The 12,107-nt window shown below is 36.8% G+C and overlaps 2 protein-coding genes across 3 annotated transcripts; one reads left to right on the plus strand and one right to left on the minus strand.

Annotated features, from left to right (window-relative positions):
- The first annotated feature begins 981 nt into the window (after positions 1-981).
- Positions 982-6,714, plus strand: LOC127978931 (vesicle-associated membrane protein 2-like). Its single transcript, XM_052583950.1, has 6 exons — positions 982-1,312; positions 1,573-1,588; positions 2,274-2,403; positions 2,954-3,112; positions 4,813-4,864; positions 4,963-6,714. Coding segments are annotated over exons 2-6 (360 nt in total). The 5' UTR covers positions 982-1,312; positions 1,573-1,586; the 3' UTR covers positions 4,980-6,714.
- Positions 6,715-6,846: 132 nt separating this feature from the next.
- On the minus strand, positions 6,847-11,099 carry LOC127978929 (translation initiation factor IF-2). Of its 2 annotated transcripts, none has more exons than XM_052583947.1 (2): positions 10,936-11,099; positions 6,847-9,381 (listed from the first exon to the last, which is right to left on the minus strand). In XM_052583947.1, the coding sequence occupies exon 2, from the start codon at positions 9,310-9,312 to the stop codon at positions 8,200-8,202; it is 1,113 nt and encodes a 370-aa protein (XP_052439907.1). In that variant the 5' UTR covers positions 9,313-9,381; positions 10,936-11,099; the 3' UTR covers positions 6,847-8,199. The 2 variants fall into 2 exon arrangements, with proteins under 2 accessions (XP_052439907.1, XP_052439908.1); XM_052583948.1 differs by having other exon boundaries at positions 10,941-11,087.
- Between the last annotated feature and the right edge of the window lie 1,008 nt (positions 11,100-12,107).

A 12,107-nucleotide genomic window follows, 5' to 3' on the forward strand; every position in this document is an offset into this window, starting at 1 on the left:
TATTAACAGTCAATATTAAGCTGCTTAATATTGTGGAATATTTGTGGTAACAGTGACATTGATATTTATTTTAACCTGTTCATGAACATCTCATGAGTTAACTTCCCAAAAATATTTTTTAATTGCTTTCTCCAGTCCATTAGGTTACAGAATCTTAAATCGAGAAATTAGACCTTCGCCTAAACTCTCATGTGAAAATGTTTCATTTGATGCCAGAATGATTCATCCACTATACCGGAAAAAAACAGCACTTCCTTGATTGTTCTAGAATCTGTTTCCAAGTCATTAAATTTGTTGATTGTCTGAGTCACAGTTTAGCCATTAGTGGTCAGCTCTTTGGCCATAGTTTGGGCACAGGGCTGAATATTTCTCTCATTGATTTCTGCTGTGAGCTCAGCAGTCAGGATAGTGATGCTGTTGCCACAGCGACCGAGCTGTCTGTAGCACTGAGCTTTGTTACTGCTGCACTGCTTCCTTTGCTGCTCATGCAGCTAGAACCACACTAAAGCTAACCTATATGTCTGCTAAAAGCGCTTTTACCATTTAGTTTGGATTATTATGGAATATTGCATTTAAGATTAGGATTTCACGTCACAGCTCAGAAGGATTTGCATGCCCCTTGCATTAACCACATCCATAAACGAATCCAGCATATTGCACATTCCCTTGAAAGTTGTCTGTGGATTGTTGAACTGTGCAGATCATGCTATATGCACGCAGAATGCTTCAGTGCATCACTTCTGAGATGATGGTGACCTGCTCTTAAGCATACACCCATTTTTAGTGCGTCTCCTCCTGTCCAACAGATAAAATCCCAGGCCTGTGAGGGGGGTCGGAAGTGTAGCTACATTACGCTCAACCACCGCAGTGCTGTCCCGTTAACGTTACCTCGAGGGGCGGGAGGGGTGTGTGTGAGAGAGAGAGAGAGAGACAGAGAGAGAGAGTCACTGAAAATGTTCGTGATCTTTCTCTCTCTCTCTCATCCCCTCCCCTCCTCTCTCACTCAGCATACATACACTTTCATGCAGAGACGGGAGGACTATTTTTTTATTCGTCCAGGTCGTTTTAATCCGTTCTAGAGAAGCGTTTATCATGCTAATGTACCTTGGTTTACTGCTATTTCCAACGACCTAACAAAAGTTGAAGCCTGTCATTTGAATAAAGTCGTCACTTGACTGCGTATATATTTTATTTTCTCCGATACGTGCTCTCAGGAGGATATACAGTCGCATCCTGTTTGAAACTGAAGGAAGATCTTCACACGGAAGCCTGGATCTGTGATTCTAGGATTTGGTCGCCTGAGGCTCTTTCGGTAATGCAGCACTTTTTGTGATGACGCGGTCTAGACATCGCTTTATGCATCCATCATCGGGGAATATTATATACTGCAATGATGTAGAGTTTATTACGAGAAATGTAGTTTTTTTTTTATCTCTCCCTTGTGTATGTTTTTATCTTCAATATAAGAAGTTTGGCTTTTGACTGCTAATCCTCTCTCTCTTTCTGCATCTCTCTCACTCTCTCACTCTCACTCTCTCTGCATCATTGGTGACGACGGTCTGATTTATTAAGCACCTGCCAGCAAAATGTGAGTACAGAATCAATTACAATTTTTTTACTAGCCTATTTCAAACAAAATGCTAGTGTAAAACAAAATATTTTATTCATTAATGTATTGAGTTTTTGTTTTTAAACCACTTAATGCCTGAGAAGTATTGCTATAACATTTCAGTTATTAAAACGCAATTTACTGTGCTCTCTTTATTATTTTTTAGCAAATTCCTAAGGTTGTTTGCAAGGGATTATGTTAACAGCACAGCAAAATCTCTCCGTTTTTAAGCTGATACATCAAAAATTGCGTAGACTTTAGTGCCCTGCTCCATCTATCGGAATTTAGGGGAAACTGCATCGAGAGACGTATTAAATAATGGTCCCACATACACAATATTTAAAGTTATTTAATGTGATTGTAAGGCAACTGTGTATAATTAAATAAAACTAAGCTTTAACGGCAAAATTCATTTACAATGTCTTATGTTAATGAGATTAAATTGCACCATGGCCTGAGTTGAGGCCCAATTCTAATTTATTTATTCATGCATTGCTGTGCTTTGATCCTAGGAATTTAATTTAAATTATTATAATGTAATATTTGTTTGAAGGGGCTGAACATTCTCATGTGTCTGAATGAGCCTATGCAGAGCCAATGGTGGAAAGAAAACCTAAAAGGCCCCAAAAAATTGCCTTCCCAAACCCTTTCCCTATTCTCTCAGGTCTGCCCCAGATGCCAATGCAAGCCCGGGAGCCCCAGGAGCCCCAGAGGGTGAGGGGGGCTCTTCCTCCCAACCTCCCAACCTCACCAGCAACCGTCGTCTCCAACAGACACAGGCCCAAGTGGATGAGGTAAACCCTACCAATATAAGCTCAAAACAAGCTGGACTAGGTCAATCTTGACTTCAGAAAATATGTAGAAATACAATTTAGGGAGAAGAAGATATACACTGAACTTTAAAAACAGGCCTATGGTTCAAGCAAGCTTACTAACGCTACTAAATGCTGCACTTTTTCAAGTTTATATTACGTTCTGGTCAGTATATTTTTATGGCTTTTAATATATTGGTTGGGACATATACTAGATTAGTAAAAATGTTAATTATAACAGTGAGGAAGTAAGGGTCAGAATAAAATGTATCAAAGCTAGATTGACTCTTAGACTTTCTTGTAACCATAAAATTTTCACGCGATCCATTTTTGAGGTATAGTCAGTCTCTCATGCAATATTCATCCTAATATTGCTTCCAGTGTTAAGTGTCTATGATGATATCCCATAATTTCTATAAAAAAAATATTTCAGTTTCACATTGAATCTTACTGATGCAATGCATTGAGGATGTTATGTTGCTGATTTCTTAGATGCTAAGTTGCTGTGTCTATATTTTGCATATGTGTTCAGGTGGTTGATATCATGCGTGTGAATGTGGACAAGGTTCTGGAAAGAGATCAGAAGCTATCAGAACTGGACGACCGGGCAGACGCGCTGCAGGCCGGAGCATCACAGTTTGAGAGCAGCGCTGCGAAACTGAAAAACAAATACTGGTGGAAGAATGCTAAGGTGCGCTTAGACTGTAGAGGCTGGGTTGGGCTTATTTACATCTATAGTCCTATTTGATTTAAATTATGTTAAGATACATATTTAAATTCACTGTTAAAATTAAATCTTTGAATACAAATACACATCTCACCTAATTCAAGAAGTTGATTTGTAGCCTAATGTAAATCAGTAGTAAAACCATTCTTATTTAAACTGTCATATTCACTTTATATATTTATATAAGAATAGTTTTATGAAGGATTTAAACAGAAATTTGTTAAAGAACACCCTTTGGCTTTAGATTTTGTAGTTCACTTATAGTATTAAACAATACTAAAAAGCAAGATTAAAAAATATTAAATTAGTTTCTTTATAGATAGATAATTAGTATAGATACTTGTTAAATATATAAATTAATGCAATGAATACACTGAAAAATTCACAGAAATTGATAGTGCATTTCACAATTGGTTACAAACAATTGGCAAGTAGCATTGAATTAAACATGACAGAACATCAAGGTATTTCCTTATTAAACTTTAAAAAATCATTTTCTAGAGTATAGTGGCTCCTTCAGTGTTTCTATATTGCCAGCAGTAAAAATGGCTCATGGGGCAAAGCTGACTCAACACTACAGCAGAAGCATTTTCATTTAGATAGAACATGAATGCAGTCTGTCCCATAAGTCACAGCACTGGCGAGCGTTTGAGATATATTAGGCAAGTTGCAGTTGTGACGCACGCTTACGTTCTGCAGTAACAGAATGAGTCCAGCTACTCCTGAGACGTGCAGACCATCACAACCATCAGCCGGTTACCATCCCATTTCATTTTTTACTTTCTAATTGCCCATATAATTGCATTGGTCATCTATTAATAGAAGGGACTTTTTAAAGCATGGCATGGATAGTGCATAGTTCATTGAAATATTTTGAAATAATAAATGAGGAATTCATATATAATTTAATTGATTCCAAAATGTCTAACATTGAGAGAAGAGGCACTTGTACTTGTCTTGTACTGCACTGGTCCATCTGACCCTCTGACAGCCTCACATTTTTATCTCTCCATCCAGCTATCTGTCAATCCATCCCCTCGGTATAGATTTATTAACTCCCCCTCATTCCCCTCCCCTCCAGACAGCATAAATGTATTACTCCCTCACCAGCCCCCGACCGCCCACCCCAGATGGCCAAACAGCTGCCCGTCCAATCGCATCTCTGGGCGGGAGTGGGGGGAGGGGGCTTCTAGTCCTAATCTGGATTACAGCATCTCTGGATTAAAACCCAGATGTGATGTGTGATGTAACCCGCTCGAATCATTCCCTTTACACTCTCTCTTTAGCTCCTCCTGCCTCACTCCCTTTTCCATATCTCTTTCTTATTCCATGTAGATTTATTTTAATTGAAACGTCCCTCTTTTAAGGTCTCTGGCCTTCCTGTCTTATTCTTTTTCCTTTTTGCATTTCTTTACTCTTACTGCTGGCTTTCTTTTTGGTTGGTTTGTATGTCTTCATTTTAGATAGTCCTGCGGTGTGACTAATGAAAAGAGAAAGGTATAAATATCCCATGTACTTAATATGAGATTTAGAAAAGCCAACTGTATTATCATTATAAAAAAAGAATTAGCAGGTAAGTAGTTGTTCATGCAATCTTATTTCTCAAACAGAATGGATACATTGGCTTTATGTTTATGGATTTATTTTTTCTTCTTCTTTCACAGATGATGATCATTATGGGAATCATGGGGGTCATCTTGGTGGGCATCCTTTTCAGTGAGTAGAAACTAGTTTAATTTTACAAATGCTAATTGGTGTGTTGGTTGGACTAATCAATTGCAATGGTCTATTTCTCTTTTTTTTTTTTTTCACAGTGTACTTCTACTACTGAGCCTCTCGGGGGACGCACAAGGACATGAGACTCTGGCTTTGTGTGAACTCCACCCCTCCTTCTCTCCCCACCAATGCCTTTCATTAAATCCACAGTGTGTGTGTGTGTGTGTGTGTGAATGTGTGTGCAGTCATTGACGCAGTGCCTCTCCCTCCCTTTGTCTGTCACTGCATTTCTTTGTACCTCTCTTGAGTGCTTTGCAACAGTGCCCGAGCTTACTCAAAAACTCCTTCGGTTAGGAATATCTACTTATGGTTTTAGATTGAAGAATGTGTTGGCCCTTTTCAGGCCCCTCCAAAAAAAACATATAATAAAAAATTATGGGTGATGCAATAATGTAGATTTGTAGCACTGGTCCAAATGAACCCATGAATAACTAAAGAGGGGAAATGAAAGTTTGAGTTTAGGATCAAGTCATGCATTTATGCATAGAAGCCAAAGTGTACTAGTTTCCCCAGAAACATCAGCTGTGGTCCTATCTTTAGAGTATTAACAAAGTGCAACTGCAATGAGAATTAACAGGAATATTTTTTTAAATTAGTTTTAACTCTCCTCCATATATAGATTCCTATTAGCAATTTGTTTTCACTTCTTAATATGAAACATTAAAGACCTGAATGGTTTTAGAGCGGTAAAGACTTATATGATTTAAATGTCTTAAATTGATTAGTGATTTAGGATGTTAATTCCTTCTACAGTATATCATATAATGTAAAACATGGATGGGGCAATTTTTATAAATCATTTTAAGATTTAAAATGTTTGAAAAAAGCATAAGAGAAAGATTGTAGGATGTTTTAAGCATCTCCAGTTGACTTAAGAGAAATATCTGATCACAAATTGTCACTTTTGCTGCTTGATGTTATGTCTTTGACATTAATGTCAGCCAGAAGATCATTAGAGTCTGGAGGAAAAAACAGAGATGAAAATATTTAACTTTAATGGTAAGATGTGGTGTAAAATGAAGATCTAACATTACAGTAGTGACCACAATATCAAAAATATCAAGAGTAGATTTTTAATATATTTATAGGTTAAAGATTATTTTGACAAGTGTGCTCACAAATGCAATTTATTTATTGCTAAATTAAATGTGACTATTAAAAACTTGGTCAAATCAATGGTGAAATTTAGATCTAGATCATATACACCTCCGACTTTACTGGCAACATGATGTCTTTGGGTTGAGTGAACTACTGCTGATATGCAAAATGAAGAATAACAGGAGTAGATTAATGTATTTGTAAATATCCAGGATTCAGGGTGGGAGCAGATACCTAATCAGCACTGGAGAAGACAATGTTCAGGGATGTAACTCTGCATGTGTTTGTGTAAAATATACATGGGCACTTTAACCACCTTCATTATAGTGATTGTAGGTTTAACTGGACATTCTTTTGGTATTAAGGACATATTGTCCAGCACCTAAAACTATGAAAATTTGCTCTCTGTTGACGTAGAATTTAATGCAAGATGATCATTTGTGAATAATATCCCCTACATTCATCATTAACCTAAACTGCAAACCTAATGCAGGGCAGTGAACATTATTCCCTTAAAAAAAAAAAATGTCTACATGTGTTATATGCAACTTGTAAATATGTGCTGCAGAGATGCATAAAATACCAGTTCCTGTCCCTGAGCATTTTAAGCCAAGCTGCTAACTTGTGGTTCATTTTAAAGCATGTCTGCTTGCCCACCATGTGCTGATTCTAATAAAGTGCTGATGCTGTTACTCGCTCCTCCACTGTGTAGTTTTATTTTTTCTGTGAATGGATGGGGAAACAGAAGAAAAGTTACCTCTTAAAAGAGAGTTGGAATAATTCAAATCACATGCAACTGTAGTAAATGAAGAGCACAACCAGACTTGGTGAATATGGTATGATTTAATTGGTTATTAATCAGCAACAATGCTCATCCAAATCACAGAGTGAAATGAATTATACAAAGCGGTAATACAGAAATCTTTCGTACTACAGCACAAATGAGTAACCTAATTAAAAAGCGTGTACATGAAATGCACTTAATGTCTACTGAACAATCATGTTTGAACAGTAACTGTTTTATTAACATGAAAGAACATTTCTAGATGCAAGATCTCAGCTAAAACAATCTGTTTTCAGCAGCTACTGCTAAATCATACATGAAAATTAATCAAGACAAGATCTACGGTTTAGAGCAAGAGAAGTCTACGCTTTTACACAAACTAAGCAAATCAAGGAGAAAACAAAAAAACGGTTACAGGAGAAAAAGTACAAAAAGACAGGAGCAACAAGAAATGTATATAAAAAGCCATAAATGATATGAAAATTAAAAACCGGGACCCATGGGCCTACTATCAAAGCAGAGTTTTGTATGTTTTCACGTTTTTAAAAACAACAGCATGTCTTTAAAAACAAAGCAATCACAATATTTTAGCAAAAACGAGGGGTTGTCGTAAACTAATCACTCGACACCTATATATTACCGAACTATCAGACAAAGATCTGATACGAAGCATAAAATAAGACCGTTTCACTATAAAACACTGAACTCGGCGGGACTGAATTTAGAGAGTTGACGTATGAATGAAGCGACGATGATAAAAGAAATAAAACTACAGCAAAAATGCACTTAACCATCATCCTCGAAAAAGCTGCAGGTTTCACAGCCACGACTACATCAACTAAAAAACGTCTGGGCAATTTAAATTAAAAAAATCTGCCTCGGTTACTTTGAAATCCTGTGCACATGGACTACTGCACAGGTATAAGGATACTACATCTGAAACCGTCTGGTTTGGTAGTTGCTCTGAAATAATTGGCACAAGCCATTGTTAACAAATAAGGTGTGCTTAGCATGGAAACGTTTTCAATGGAACCATTAATTGTGCAGCATCTTTTTAGATCCCATGATTTTTACAGGCTACATACTTGTCCTTCGAGTTTGCATGCTTCAAATTATTATGCAAACAAAATAGTTTTCCCCATGCAAAAAAACAAAACAAAAAACAATTGTGCTCAATCAGTGAGCAAACGATCAGTTAATGAGCTTCAAAATAAAAGCGAGAGAGAGAAAAATAAAAAATACAGTCTGGGATGGCAGGCAACATCAAGAGCATACTTTGTCAGATTTAAAAAAAAAAAAAAAAAAAAAAAAAAAAAAAAAAAAAATTTGACATAGCCTATTAAACCCCTTCAAAAAATATTCCCACCAATTTTCAACGAAGCCCCTTATCTTTTCATTTCTTTTTTTTGAATTTGCCCACCATCTCGTTCTCGCTTGTGTTGTTCACTTTTGAACAATCAATGGCGTCCTCTTCTGGGTCTGCGTCGTTCTCGCTCGCCCTGGTGTCTTCCTCATCATTGTTTGGATTTTGCGACGAATTATCAGAGGTGCGAGACTGTTTGGGAGAGGTTGCGTCGGTCTCCTCTTCATCTTCTTCCGCTGCTGCCGTGGGGAGTTTTTCGAGCATGACTTCGAGTCTGACTTTGCTTGGACGTCCTCTCTTTCGACGTGGAGCAGCGCCATCTGCGTTCTCACCTCCCGTCTCTCCACCTTCTCCAGCATGTGCCTTGACTTTTCCGGTACCTGGAGGTCGGCCTCTCTTGCGGGGACTGTCTCCTACTCTCTTTTCCACAATCTTGACCTTTTTGCCAGAACCTGGAGGTCGGCCTCTCTTGCGAGGAGATCCATCTGGGTTTCGTTGAATGACCTTCAGTTTGGTGCCAGAGCCTGGGGGCCGGCCCCTCTTGCGAGGAGAACCGTCAGCCCGCTGAATCTTCTTCACCTTGTTGGGAGAGCCTGGGGGGCGGCCTCTCCTTTTTGGGGTTCCATCTGAGGCCCTGGCGATCTTGGCAACCTTGGTAGAACCTGCGGGCCGACCCCTCTTTCTCTTCAACGAGCCCGCCGGCCTCCCTCTCTTTCGTGGAGTACCGTTGGAGGCATCCAGGCTGATATCAACACCAGCTTGTTTGGCGCTTTTAGCCTTGGATCCTTCAGCGATGGGATGAATGCGTGGTCTTCCGAGCGGCTTTGACAGTCTCCGCTTGCGCTGTAAACTCATCCTCTGAAGTCTCTCAGATTCTTCCTCAGGCGTGAGCGGGATCTTTCTTGGCCTGCCGGGCATTTTTAACTTCTTTGGTCGACCACGTTTCTTCACCTTGTTCTTTATGACTATGTCGGGAGAAAAGAAGTCCACCTTCTTAGACGGCCTGGCATTGTGTGTCGGCGCTTTCTCGGTAGGGAACTTCTTATTGAGGGACCCTCGTGGTCTGCCTCGTCCACGTTTGGGTGGGTGGGTGCTGCCGTTGGGCACAGGGCTCTCGGTTGCTTCTTTATTCTCAACCTCCATCACGCTGCAGCTTCTCGCTCACAACTTCAGGCGTATTGGTGCCACACTCTTCGGTTTGGTGCCGAGAATCTGAAAACAACAAGAATTGAGAGAAAAAGATTTGAGACGAAGATACAAGACATTATTTACATTGTCATTTAGCAGAAACTTTTATCCAAACATTTACAAATGAGGACGATGGAACCAATCAAAAGAGCAATGATACCCAAGTGCTACGACAAGCCTCCATTAGCTTAACATAGAACATGTAGCAAGTTTTTTTTAGTTTTTTATTATTATATAATAAATTAAAATTAAGCAGATAGAATAGAAAAAGAAAAGAGCAAGATAGTGTTTTGAGCTAAGTACTTGAATAGATACCTCATATAGTTTTCCCTCCAAAACTATTTTTTTTCCACAATCAACAATTTTTGCACAAATGTTCAACAACTAGCAAAGCTGTTTGCATACCTTATAATTTATTTTATATTCTTAAATATAATAATAATAATAATAATTTTACAGAGGTGGAAATGTTTAATGAAATGTAAATAAATGTAAGTTTACTGCACAGTCAGACCAAAAAAAAAAAAAAAAACTGTACAATGAAAGGAAAAAAAAAGCAAATATGAAACCTCAAATAAATTGATCAAAAACAGACTTCATCTCTCATTATTTTTTTGCGTCTGTTATATATATATATATATATATATATATATATATATATATATATATATATATATATAAATATAAATAATATTAAAAACTATTGTGTTTAATTATATAACAATTCAACAACTTCACTGAATCAATTTATATAGTTATTTCACAACGGATATAATTATATGTTAAACTATTGGGGTGTTTATTAGTTTAAAAAAATATTTTGTAAAAAAAAATAATAATAATAGCTATTCATAGTAAAAAAAAAAAAAATTGAAGTAAATAATTATACAACTGAATTAAATGTTGTTTGTGCCCAAGAAAGAAAGAGATACATCCTAATATTTCAGATTTAAACGAATAATTAAATATAAATATGCACTCACTAAAAAAGATTTTCATAAAAGTGGAGGGGATATGAGGTGCATTGGTGTGTGGTTTATATATATAATTTTGTAAGCAATTTATTTTAAAACATCGAATCGACTGAAGCCTGTTTGCAGACTCGAGACAATAGAAAACCCGTCTTCAGTATTGACAACAAAAACTCATCGACTGGAGAAGTTGGAGCACTCTGCAAGCCACTTCATGCATGCTTAACGGGTGCAACTGGACATATCACAGCATGGAAAAAATTGCATCGTTTTTTACCGCGAGATTTTACATATTACAAAATATTGATGATGATATTCTCCTTGTGTTTAATTTTTATGGAGCAATGTCGCAAAATTCATCCACATAAATTTAAAAATACGAACGATTTCACGCAAAATAACGGGCATAAAAGAGCGGATGCTGTAGACTGGCTGCCATTATGTACAATGAAGCCCGCGAGCTTTTATAGTTCCAGGTAAAATGTGAGGCACTGGCGATTTTTGTTAGCTGCCTGCTAACCCGACTAAGATAACTTTTCAATGGAAAAATAGACTACTTTCATTCGTTCGATAATAAAAAGCGGCAAATATTCGAAACACAACGCACCTTACTCGCAAAGCGCTTTCACAACAGCAGAGATGATCTTTTTCATGCATTCGACAATATTTTCGATGCAAACAGCATCGGACAGTGGGCGGGCTACTGTGATTATTTGAAAGGCAATGCCTGTTCTTCCTCGTCTCTCGCTTGGCGTCGGCGGTTCACGGCACAGCGCCGCCTGCTTTGCTGGAGTGGCGATAGTGAAGACTGAACGTATAAGTTACATTAAACAAAAAAATGAGGCAGTTATGAATATATAAATGTAGTGACAAAGAGTCAAATCACGTAACCTGTAACTGTATAGCTGAAAGACAAAGGAGGGTAAAAATTCCAGTTATGAGTTCTTGAATATGATTTTTTTTTTAAAAAGGGACATTTAAAAGTCATAAAATTCCTTTGAGTATTTTTATTTATTCAAATACCACATTTCTATAATAAAACACATAAAATGCCTCTATTGTCTCTGCATACAGTTAAAAAAAAAGAAAGAAAGAAAGAAAAAAAACATTGCCCGCCCTTTCTAGCCAATCAGAAACGCGTTCTGTTTTTCAATAATTTCCCGCGTTTTGGTTTGCTGAGATATTCGGGGGTGGGATCTCTGGGAGAGGATTTGAGTTTGGCTGCAAGAGAAAGAACAAAGCAGCTTCAACATTAGAAGAGGTAATATAAAATTATAAAATATAATTGCTGACTGTTATATATATATATATATATATATATATATATATATATATATATATATATATATATATATATATAATACATTTACACACACACAAACATTTATAATGATATAGTAACGATATATTGTTTAATCCCTATATTTCAGTAACATAATATATTATTTAGACCCTTTGTTTAATGATTTACCACCATAAAAACTCTAAAAGCATAAATAAAAATAAATAAATAAACTATTACACATGTAATCGTTTGTGGGGTCATGTTCTTAGATATGTCTATGCAAATACATGTACAACCAAATGTACCTGAATTATTGTTTAGATTTATTATTTCTATTATTTAGGAACATTCTTCTTTTAAACTAAAAATAGGATAACATACTGTCAGTTTACTTTTTATGAACTACCTAGCAAAATAAATGCCTACTTAATGTTAATTACACATTTATTCTTAATTACATATCGATCAACGGATAAGTATAGGCCAAATATACA

This window comes from Carassius gibelio, chromosome B19, assembly GCF_023724105.1.
Source record: "Carassius gibelio isolate Cgi1373 ecotype wild population from Czech Republic chromosome B19, carGib1.2-hapl.c, whole genome shotgun sequence".
Lineage (NCBI taxonomy): Eukaryota > Metazoa > Chordata > Actinopteri > Cypriniformes > Cyprinidae > Carassius > Carassius gibelio.